The 12,010-nt window shown below is 48.9% G+C and overlaps 1 protein-coding gene across 1 annotated transcript in view; it reads left to right on the top strand.

Moving 5' to 3' along the window:
• The first annotated feature begins 3,209 nt into the window (after positions 1-3,209).
• The window catches only part of IFT43 (intraflagellar transport 43), a 73,953-nt gene continuing 65,152 nt past the window's right edge, over positions 3,210-12,010 (top strand). Inside the window, exons 1-2 of the mRNA XM_029952173.1 lie at positions 3,210-3,280; positions 4,444-4,536. Coding sequence (XP_029808033.1) covers positions 3,227-3,280; positions 4,444-4,536 — 147 coding nt within the window. The 5' untranslated portion in view covers positions 3,210-3,226. The remainder of the gene's footprint in view (positions 3,281-4,443; positions 4,537-12,010) is intronic.

Here is a 12,010-nt window from a genome sequence, read left to right as displayed (position 1 = left end):
CGGGGGGTGGCGCTGGGGGGCTGGAGAAGAGGGGCCGCGGGAGAGGGCGAGGGCGGCGGGCCCGGAGCCGGGAGGGACGGCCTCGGCCCCGGCCCGACGTGCGCACAAGTGCACCTCTCTCTTGCCGGGGCCCCGCTCGGCAGCCGCTCTCGCAGAAATGTCCTCCAGATGTTCGCAGCCTCCCTCCCCGCCGCGGGTTCCGCGGGGAGCCGCGCCAGCGAGCGCGAAGTCAGCAGTTGGCCCCAGCCCATTTCCCAGATGGGTGAGGGGAAGTTTTCTCTCCGCTCGCTCTCGTTCCTCTTCTCCAACTAAGCTTCTAGGTCTTTTCCCACGAGAAGCTCAGAGAAGGCAATACGGCCTCCGAATTGATCACCCCTGGGAATCAGCGCTGCTCCAGCCACCCCACGCCACCTCACCCAGCCTCCTGGACCCTTCCTGTGAGGTCAGCTTCCTGCCCCTGCCTCCTGCCTCCTAGGCTGCTGGGATGTTCACAGAATTCCCAGGACAGGCTACTGTTGAGGAAACTGAGGCACAGAGCACTTTTTTTTTTTTTTTTTTTTATGGCCACATGCTTATGGGTGGTGGAGGGGATAGTTAACTCCGCCCCTCTAGTTTGGGTAGGCATTGTTGTTATTTGAATAACACGAGGAAATCTAGGTGTAGAAAGCTAAAACGTAACTTACCTAGAATATATAGCCAGTAGGTGTCAACACTGAGATTTGGAGGCAGGAAGTACATGGCCAGAATCTGTCTATTCTAAAATTAAGCCATCATTTGAGAAATATTTTTGACAGTCACTGTGTGCCTGGCACTGTTCTAGGCTCTGTGGATGCAGCAGTGAACAACACAAACCAACAAAGGCCTTGCCCTTAATGGAACTTACACAGGTGCCTGGGAAAGGCCATAAACCAAGTGATTTATGTATTCTGATGAAAGATAAGCGCATGGCAGAAAATAAAGCAGGGAGGTAGAATATGGAGTGCCTGGCTTGAACTGCTGAAACTTGAAATAGGGTCACAGAGAAGACCTTACCGAGGCCTTTAAGCAAACACTTGCAAGATGGGAGGAAAATTATTAAAATGATATCCTTCTGGACTCCACCTCTACCAAATCGCCCTCCAGGGATGGGGCCCTGGCCCTCATGTTTTTAATAAACCTCACAGGTGGGGCACCTGGGTGGCTCCGTCGGTGGAGCATCTTCCTCGGTTTCGGCTCAGGTCATGATCTCATGGGTTTGAGCCCTGCATCTGGCTCTGTGACAGCACGGGGCCTGCTTGGGATTCTCCCTTTCTCCCTCTCTCTCTGCCCCTCCCCTGCTCTCTCTCTCAAAATAAAATAAACTTAAAAAACAAACAAACAGTAGTATAATAACCCTCACAGGTGACTCGGGCGCTCAGCAAGGTCTGGAAGCCACTACCCTGGAGCTTCTTTCTGCCCAGAGGGAGCGTCAGGCACCATTTGCTTTCAGCCAGTCAGGGAAGAAGTGAGGATAAAGGTTTGAAAACTGCCTTTAAGGTGGTGGTGGTTCCTCTATGAGCTCACACAAAGCAGGGAGGAAGGATATGGATTTTGGAAAAATCCAAAGAGTAATCCCTTCTTCCTCAACTGGTACCATGGAAGAATAAAACAAAAGATTCATTGGTGCCTGTATTTTATCTGTCTTGGATTTGGGCCATGGATGTTTTTTCAGATTAAAATCTAACTGGGTATTTTCATTAAGAAACAGGTCTTAGGGTAACCTCTAAGAGCAATTACAGGAGAGAAGACAGGTCCAGAGGGCTCTGCCTGACCACACAGGTAGTTATCAGCAGAGCCGGGATAAGACCGCAAATCTTCTGACACCCAAGCAGTGCTGTTGATGTCACAAGGCCTGCGAACACATGGCCCTACCCAGTAAACAGGTGGATGACCGGTGTAACTGCGTAATTTATTGGGTATTTAAGAAATGCTTGCAATCCACTTGTAGGGGGCGCTACTTCCACTGGCAAGTCCTCACATTCTAGCAGTGCTCATCTAGACCTTATGCCCAGCATGATATTGGGGATCTTGCTCACTTTCAGGACCATGAGACCATCTTCTGGGGGTTCAAGCTGACCAGGACCAGGGACCTGGCCAGTGGGTGTTGACTTGAAGATCTCACGTGAAGAATCAATGAAAACTCAACTTGCTTGCCCCATTAGGCCAGGAATTTGAGGGATACCTTCCTTGCCTAGCCTAGGAGAATGGCTGGTACCCAGTAATATGTACAGGAGAAAAGTACTCTAGTAAGATCTGGTATCAAAAAGGCACTTGGCAGGACACCTGGGTGGCTCAGTTGGTTAAGCCTCCGACTCTCAATATCCATGGTTCTCGAGTTTGAGCCCCGCATCTTTGAGCTTTCCACTGACAGCAGGCGGCCTGCTTGGGATTCTGTCTCTCCCTCTCTCCGTCCCTCCCCCACTTGCACTTCTCACTGTCTCAAGATAAATAAATAAACTTAAAAAAAAAAGACACCTGGCTCTGCTGCTTAGCACTCAGTTTCCCTCAAGCCACCTCTTTGCACTTTAGTATCCTCCATTGTTGAACAGAGATATCACTGATGTTCACTTTGTCAGATTGTTGGAGGGATTACTTACACTTTTGAATATTATTACTCCTTAGGTATTTGACATCTTCATTCAGCCTCTTTGTAAAGTCCTTGAAGGAAGAGATTATATATATTGCATTTCCATTAGAAACTATTTATTTGCACCTGACGCCTCCCTCCCACCGACCCCCTCACCCTCGAGCCTGTTTTCTTTTCTGTCCAATGGAGACATACAACTTACCTTGTTTTTCCACATATGGTTATCATGCCGTTCACATGAGCTAATAACTGTGAAGGTCGTTTGTACATTGCAAAGGCTATATAGGAAGCTAAATAGGAAGGATCAATTTAATTACTATTAGCTAATGCTTTGCACTTAATAATGTTTAAACAGAGCTACAAATGTAGACAGTTCATAAAGACTAACATTTTTTCACTGTTCCACAGGAGCAATCTTAGCGGAATTTAATATCTGGAGGTTTCTTCCAGAAGTTCAGCAAGGAAGTTTAGGAAAGTTTTGGTTTAAATTCGAAGGTGATACATAGAATCCAGGAATGATGCCGCGGATCCTTTAAATATTGCGATGAAAGGGCGGAGCCGTAGTCAGGGACGCGACTGGACCGCTTGGTTTCCAGGAAGTGACGTCAGGCTGTCGCGGAGATGGAGGACGTGCTGGACTTCGGCGAAGAGCTGCGCCGCGGCTCGGCCACCTCCGTGAGGCTCGGCTTGGGGATTTGGGGCTAGGATTTGGCGGGTGGGGAGGAGCGACCTAGCCGGCCTGGCGTCCTTGAGGCGCCTCGGCCGGGCCTGTCCCCAGCGGCCGGAGCGGGCGGGCCGGGAGCCGCGCTGGGGTGAGGCCGGGGAAGAGGCGGCCTCAGCTGCCCCGCCCCCGGGGCCGCGCTGGGCTGCGCCGCTGATGGCCTGGGGTGTGCTTTCTTTAAAATTCTCCAAAAGCAGAAAATACATCCTGCCCCTGCCGGCCCCAAGGCCGGTGGGAAATTTTCCAGCCAGTCTGCGCTTTCTGGATCCCCGAGTGCTAACTCCCCTAGAACGGACGTATATTAAGGGTGACTAGGGGGGTAGGGGGGACCTGGCCAGGGTCGCACTTGCACCCATACTAGGGCTTTTTCTGTGGGACTTCTCCTGCCAGAAGTTCATGTAAAAACTGTAGTGTTTATACGCACGAGGCAGCAGACAGGCAGGGCTGGATTGGCCTTTTCTTGACCCGAGTTCCCACGAGGAGGTGGGCGTTACCTCAGTTTTATGATTTAGGAAATCAAAACTCGGATTTATAACATTGGAGGAATGGCTAGTTGCTGTAGGTCCAGAGGTCAAAAGGAGTATGAAACTGCTTGCTAGGTTAAAAAAAAAAGTTAACATTGTGTGTCAATTATAATCAAATTTTAAAAATTAAAATATTAAAACAAACGAACCCTTCCCGAACCTCGGTTTCTTTATCTGTAGAATGGCCATGTTGATATCTACTTCGAAGGGCTGCAATAAAGATGAAATGGAATCACGCATAGGAAGCATTTAATCCAGTGCCTGACATGAGGTCTCTGTTCATTTTAGAGGAATGTCTAGCTGCATTTCTTTGGGTAGGAAAGATCTACCCAAAGGAAAAGGAAACTAAAGATCTACATAAAAGGAGAAATTTGGATCATTGATCCAAGAATTTCATATTTTCCTATTAAATAGAAAAGATGTCAGGTGCTTTAAGGGTTTGGAGCATTTTTGAGAAATATATTCAAGTTACTCCAATCCCATCATCCACCATGTCTTCATAAGTCCTGTCCTTGCTTACCTTCCCAGAATTCTTGTCCTCATAGTGGCTCAAAGATGTCTGGGTCAGCAGCGCTCCCCATCTCTCCTTACAGGGGCCCAAGATGGGTCGCCGAGCTCAGCAGGAGTCAGCTCAAGTGGAGAATCATCTCAGTAACAAGAACTCCTCTTCATTTCTGACTGGAGAGGTGGGTGTTAAAAAAAAATATGCTAAGAGTTAGTAACTGGCTTTTTCTTTTTAAATTTATTTGTTTTGAAAGAGAGAGAAAGGGAGAAAGAATCTCAAGCATGCTCTGTGCTGTCAGCACAAACCCGGAGTTCGTGACCTAACCTGAAATCAAGAGTCGGTTGCTTAACAGACTGAGCCACCCAGGTGCCCCAGCGTTAGTAATTACTTAATGAGTTAAGGATTTAGTATTCCAGATGTCTTCTCTTTAACACCAGCCCTTCCCTCTATCTTGATTTGGGAATTCCGTTTCTTGGCATTTGTCCTATTAGCAAGAAATGACAGAGGAACGTCTTTTCTTTGATGCCAGAGTAGTTTCTGTGCATTACTTTATATTCGCAGGGGAGAATATTCTTCAGTTTGCTGAGGCAGGAGTCTGAAAATCCAGTAGAAATCCGGGGTTTTAGTTCTACTGAATAAATGCCCATGAGGCATGCTGGTGACGTAAGGTTGGATTACACAACTGGACATTTGCTCTCAGTGGTGACCTGCACTTTCTATAGTTTTCAGGCAGGAAGGGGATTAGTGCTGGCCTTACTTTCCTGGAAACGTTTCCGAGTGGCCTGGAATTGTGGGAATTTATCCAGCTGCTCAGGGGAGGGTGGGTAATCCTGATGAGCAACACTTTTAATGCCAGGGCACTATTTTGGGCAGTTTACTCAGAGCCCCTTCACACCTTCTTCTGTCCATTTGAACAGACTTTGCCCTTTTCAAGAGTCAGTTGGAGGGTAATCCCTCTGTCAGCTCTAAATAACTTCTCCCGGCCATCCATCTTAGGGCTCCTTCTTCTTGGTGTCCGTGGTACCTATTATAGAAGATATGTATGTTCTCACATTGTATGCTGATTTTCTTTTTATGTATCTGTCTGCCCCACTAGACAGTTCCCGAGCAGCAGGAAACCTGGCTTCTCAGGTATCCAGCCCGTTGGCCTTAGTAGCTATAAAATTAGGTGAGGAGATCTGCACGGCGAAGCTGTTCTAACAGGCTAGGCAGGTGCATGAGCAAAGCATGCTGGGAACAAGACACAGACACGGCTATTTACGTCTCACATACATTGGGATGTTGCGCACCCTTATAGCAAGTAAGTTCTCCAGCATTTCTGTACATGGCCCTTTCAGTGTATCTTTCACTTTCTCACTTACTGTAGGAATGTGGATCCCAAGAATCATGACCGTAAGATAACCGTCATGGCAGCACCAACCCTTGGCCTCATTGCCTGGAGCAGTAGGGAGAAGTTGGGAGGGGGCCTGTGGGAACAGTGCCGGGGCCACATGTCCCCTGTAAAGAGGTGACCACTGCCCAGTGAAAGCTGACTGACGCTAGAGAATACAGGCCCAGTATTGCCTGTATTGATTTTCCAAGAGATGCTGGCAGTCTAAAATGTTGTGAGAAAGCAACACATTTTTAAAGGTTAGCCAACAATTCTAACAAGTCAACCTATGGACTGGATTAGGCCTGAGGGTTGGCACCTTGTGACATTGGCCATAGCACCTGCATTATAGTGCCTCTAACATGGCATTCTAATAGTTTACCTGCCCAGCACCCTCACAAGATGTGAGCTTTTAGAAGTCAGGAGTGGTATTTACCATTGTGGCCCTTTGCGGACCACAGTGCCCAGCGTGGAACAGGCATGCGGTTGACAGTGCAGAGGCTCGGGGGTGAAGCGCACCGTGTGCCATGGGGCCCTTAGAAGCTGAGGAGGAGGGTTGCGGGATGGGGGATGGGCAGAGGGTGGAGCCCTGGAGGTGCAGCTAAGGGGAGTGGTAGTAGAATGTAGGAAGAGGGTGAGAAAATCCGTATCATAGCCAACACTGGGTCTCAGGGAGCTCGAACTGCAGTCATGCATGTCTTCAAAGAGAGAACGTGCAAGCACGTGACTAGGTTGATGGCCTCCTCTTGGCCTCTGGCCACTTTGGACTCTGGGTCTAGGAGGATGCATCTCAACAGCAAATCATTTATTCCTTTGTCCGACAAGTATTTATTTGAGCTTACTGTGCACCAGGTACCATTTTAAAGGATTGGCATATTTCAGTGCTCAAGAGAGAATCTCCTGCCATCATGGAACTCCTATCCCCGTGATCGCTGGCAACCAGAAAGACTAATCACACGTCTACTTAATTGTGAGGGAGATTCTGGCCACCCATCGTGGTTAGGTGGTGGGCCAGGAAGGATGTTCTGGAATGACCTGATGGCCTTGAGGCTCTGTGTCACCCCCACACCACACCAGCTTCTCGGCTGGGGTCAGTAGACATTGTTCTCTCTGTAATACTTACTGATTTCCCCAGGGACATCTACCTCTGAGGCCTTAGCATTTTTCTGGGCGAACATGATGAAAAGGCATTCTATTCTTCACCTATCTGATGCCTGACGGTGACACCCCAGTCAGAATTCCAGCATTCCTTGTCTCCCCGGGTTGACCGAGGTTTAAAGCAGTGTGAGCAGCCTCTCCCAGGGCCAGATGCTCACTGTGCTGTGTGGGACTTTTTGGCTGTTTCTTTCTAAAATTAGATCCCAAGACTTGTGTGTGTGCTGCCATTTACATTCCCATTCGGAGCGTATGACTTGATATATTTTTCTTCGTCCTCTCGCTGACGATATTCCAGGATGAAGCTATCCATGAACACATAACTATGGTGCCTGGGGGCTGCCAGACACCTGGAGTTCCTGGACAGTTCAGTAGGAATGATAATTTTGAAGGGGGGGGGCGGCGTTGGGCGCTCTGGTTGAGGAAGAGGAAGAGCAATCCACTAGAGTAGAGAGAACACACGGCTCGGCCCCAGCCACCCAGAGCTCCAGACCCGGCTCCCCCAGTTTCCTGGATCTTGAACAAGTCCACCAATCTCTAATTCTCCATTTCGTTATCCGTCAGGTGGTGGTCACCACACCACCAGGTTGCTGTGGGGATTAAGAGAGAGATGCATTCACAGTAGGAAACCAAACAGCACGACACACACGTGCGTTCACTCCGTAATCCAGCGAACAGATGCGTATTGGCCTCTGTGATGCCGTTTTTATTAAAGGGCAGCAGCGCAGGAGGATGTGAGCCTGGGTCTCTTGTCAAACTGGCTTGGGAGTCCCCTCAAGGGCCCTGACTCATTATCCATAGGTAAACTAGTAGTGACCCAAAGCAGTGTTTGTGCTTCCTGGGTGCGCAGGCATTCCCCCAGAAAGAGTGGGGAACAGCACAGGCCTCGGGGCCCTACAGGCCAGGGTTGGAATCCTGGCTCGGCCACTCATGAACCCTAGGACTCTGAGCAAGTGATTTAACCTCTTTCAGCCTCAGTTCCCTCGTCCATAAGCCAGGGATAATTATTTCACGTCCACAGGGTGGCTGAAAAGAAAACATGAGATAATAGACATAAAGCCCCCACACCCCACATTCTGGCACATAGCACCCAGTTTGCTGCTAATCATTATCATCTCTCTAGAACTTGGGTGTCTTTTTATTTTGCCTTAACCCCCTCTATTAAGATTGAAAACTGGGAGCCTTGGGGTTCAACATGGCCTATAGTCATATCTTGTTTGATCCGTACAGAGTTTAAAATGTTTTGATTTGGTTACTTATAAATTAGGAAACTTCACATGAAAATCCAGATTCTGGGCTTCTCTTTAAAATCCCAAGTTCTGGCACAGGGGGAAGGCTGGGCCGGCATCTCCCCATGGCGGCAGCTCGCCAACGCCGGCTGATGCCAATAATGGTACTTGCCTACATGTGACCCACCTTGTCCGGTTTGCCACTCCTTCCTTTCCTACACCTGCTCAGATTTACCCACGTTTCACCTGCTGTCTGCTGTTTCCATTGAAGTTTAAAACTGGTCTTTCAGGACGGATTGATTTTCAGGTACTCTTGTGTATCGCTTAGTGTTGAATTTGGCTACATGGGCCAGAAACTTGACCCCAGGTTTTGAATGAAGCCGGCATGATTTTTCCAACAGCAGGAAGGCCCATGGAGGGCAGAGCAGGGCAGGTGCAGTCACGGGGCGATGTCCGGCGTTGGCCTGGCCCCTCTGGCTTCCTGCTCTGCCGCCTGGAGCTTGCGGCCTCTTCTCGCAGTTGCATTGCACTTACGGGACCGCTGGTTGTTCCCCAGGCATCAGATCTGCATTCTCGGTGGGAAGAGGGGCAATAGTAGAAGTTCAAGGTGCATGCCAACTAATTTTGTTCCTTCTTTTGAGGAAAACAGTAGCCACAGACCTCACCAGGTAGGCTTCTCATTACATGTCATTGGTCAGAAGCGTCTCTTAAAAACACCTTAAATGTCAAGGGATTTTTCAGCCAGGCATGTTGCCACAGCCATCACATTGGGTTGGGGTTTGGGAGAAGAGGAGAAGGGCTGTTGAGTGGGCCATTTGTCACAGTGTGTCACCATTTAAAAAAAAAAACGGGGGTGCCTGAGTGGCTCAGTCGGTTAAGCCTCCGGCTTCAGCTCAGGTCATGATCTCATGGTTCATGGGTTCGAGCGCCGTATCGGGCTCTGTGCTGACAGCTAGCTCAGAGCCTGGAGCCTGCTTCAGATTCTGTGTCTCCCTCTCTCTCTGACCCTCCCCTGCTCGCACTGTCTCTGTCTCTCAAAAATAAAAAAAATAAAAATAAAAATAAAAACAATTTATACAAAGGTTTTTTTATTTTTTTCATAGATTTGGGTATGGCAGGAAAAGAGTTATTTTTAGTAATAACAACAAAACATCCACATTCCTTTCCAGATTTCTAACTTAAAGTTGTGTAGAGTTCGGTGGAAAATTCTGTGCCCCGAAATCTCAGGATACTGGGTTGAGTTGCCTCTGTCGGCTCTTCTGGATCTTTTCCTTCTGCCCATTTTCTGTCTAATTACTCGGGGCTTTCTGCCTGTAGGATCCCTGTGGCTCAGTCCAGATCGTTAAACGCTTCCTCCGTCTCTGAGAGGAGAGGGAATATCTCTCTATTTGCTTAGTCATTCTGTAAGTTTCAGATCATTTCAAGGCACTTCAACTGTCTAGTTGTACTGAGTCACCTGAAAGATGAGCTCTTCATGTTGTTTTACTAGCTCAGAGTTGGTTAGGTTGAATCTGCTTCTTTAAAAAATTTTTTTAATGTTTTTATTTATTTTTGAGAGAGAGTGTGAGCAGGGGAGGGCCAGAGAGAGAGGGAGACACAAAACCCGAAGCAGGCCCTAGGCTCTGAGCTAGCTGTCAGCACACAGCCAAACATGGGCTCGAACCCACAAGCCGTGAGATCATGACCTGAGCCAAAGTCGGACGCTCAACCGACTGAGCCACCCAGGCGCCCCGAACCTGCTTCTTTAGATGAACTTAGGTAATACAAATAACGTGCTTAGCACAGTACCCGGCACATAGAAATCTCTCAAGAAACCGTAAGCAATGAGAAAGTGCTTACAACTGTACTCTTCCCTTTTGGGGGGTTATGGGGCCACCTGTCACAGATCAGGTGTGGGTCACTGGATGTGTAGTTCAGCTGCGGTTCGGTGTTGGTAGTTGAGGTCGGTTGCTGCGCAATTACAGTTGCTGAGAATTGTACCGGAAGATGGTTCCCTGATGAGTGTCTACGCATCTGCAGTGTGTAACTTCCTCCCGAGAGGGCAGCTCTGAGAATTAAACCGGATTTCTCTGTTTGAGCTTTTACCTTCTGTTGATTCAAGTGATTCTGCTCTTACACAGCACCTTCAAGAAAAGACCAGGGTACTTTTCTACCGTATGATGAGGTTGGCGAAAAGTAATCTTGGGCGAAACCTGTCCAGCCAGGGCTGGCCTGTCTTTTGGATGAGCACTTCTCACCTGGGTCTAGATCTCTTTGTGGCTTAACGTTGGGTTTGGAGATTGTGCTTTTAATGATAAATTTGGTTTGCATGGGAACAACTGCTTCCTCTCTGTTAACTGCATGCAGTGTCCGACGTAAGGCTCACAGGAGCTCTTCTGACGTCATTTTAGATCTGAGGACACTGAGACTTCAAGAGGTTGGGTGACTGGTCCAGAGTCATTCAGCTCATCTCTGCCTCTAGTCTGGTCTCTGTGACTTCAGCCAGGTGCGTCTCCACACCTAACTTCCACCTGCTAGGTAGGTCGGTGCACGGGCCTCCCTGCAGAGAGAGGCTTTTGGGTTGCCCCCGTCTGGAATCCTTCTGGAGCGGGAGTAGGTTCTCGCCTGATGACCCTTCTTCGTCCACTTGCCTGGAGAAATGTTTGAGTCACAGCTGTTCCCTCTCTCTCTCCCCCCATCCCTTCGGTGTTCGTCCTAGGACACAGAACTGAAAGTGAGCCAGATTCTCTCGCAGGAATCCCAGCAATGCTGTTGGGCTCATGTTCCCAAATTAGGCCAATTTCCTCATCCCTCGGCAGCCTCACTCCGCCGGAGCTCCCTGGGCGCTCTGCATTACGTCTCTCGCCCTCCGCCTGTCCCCTGACTGCTCTGCCAGCCGGACAGTTATTTTCAGCCCAGTAGGGTTATCTACTGACCCTTTTTGGTGACATTTTTCTTCTTTCTCACAAAAATAACTTTCCTGATTGGTCACATTTTTCAGCCTTTTTCGTAGGCGCGCTCCAGTGGGCCGGGTTGAACGATGCTCCCGATAACGTCGCCGAGGAGGGATGCAGGGAATTTGATGGGGAACTGTGCGTGAGGAATGCATTTTCCACACTTCATGTTTGTGTCATGCCTTGCATGCTTCAGTTTTGAACTCTCTCCCTCAGGGTGGGCGATGCCCGTTGCTCACCATCCCCGGGGCCCGCCGGCCGCATGGGAGGGAATGTCAGCCGAGGGTAGAGGCTGACATTGGAAACAGCATCTTTGAGAGTCTCCCTGTCTCAGCACCACACACTCCAACAGTTCTTGACTCTGGAAAGCCGGAGGGAGTCGCTCTCCCTGCCTTCCTGCGGGTCGCAGGCTGAAAGATAGTGCTTGAATGGTACTGGAAGGTTCTCTTAGACACCTGTGGGCAGGGTTAAAATGAGAAATACGTGTAAAGAGTTTAGCCCAGGGCCCCACTGAGTTAGCTGTTGTTCGCGAGATCTACACAACCTGAGAAGTGGACAGGATTATCATTTCGTCTTTAATCCCCACTCCGCCAATTACTAGGTTTAGATCCTGGGCAAGTTCCTTACCCCCTCAGCCCGGCTCCTCGTCTGAGTGGTTCACATGGAGATAACAGTAGCTCTCTGTTAGCAGTTGTTGGAGGATTAAATAAGAACACGGATAAAGCTCTCAGCATAGTGCCTGGCACATGCTAACTATTCTTGTCATCTGTGTCACATGCGAATTAGGAAGTGTTATCCATTCATCTTCAATTGCATTTCTGTTCACGATATGGAGATATTTATATTTCGTAGAACTAACTAGCCCTCAAGTCCAGAAACATGCGGACGAGGAGCCCTTTTGGTGAGAATTCTTTGTGCCACTTGAGAGCTATTTTATTTCTCTCCTTTAGTGGCATTTTTGCCTATGCC

Source organism: Suricata suricatta, chromosome 9 (genome assembly GCF_006229205.1).
Source record: "Suricata suricatta isolate VVHF042 chromosome 9, meerkat_22Aug2017_6uvM2_HiC, whole genome shotgun sequence".
Lineage (NCBI taxonomy): Eukaryota > Metazoa > Chordata > Mammalia > Carnivora > Herpestidae > Suricata > Suricata suricatta.
Note: the sequence above shows the minus strand (reverse complement) of the source record. Positions and strands in the feature narration are given on the sequence as shown.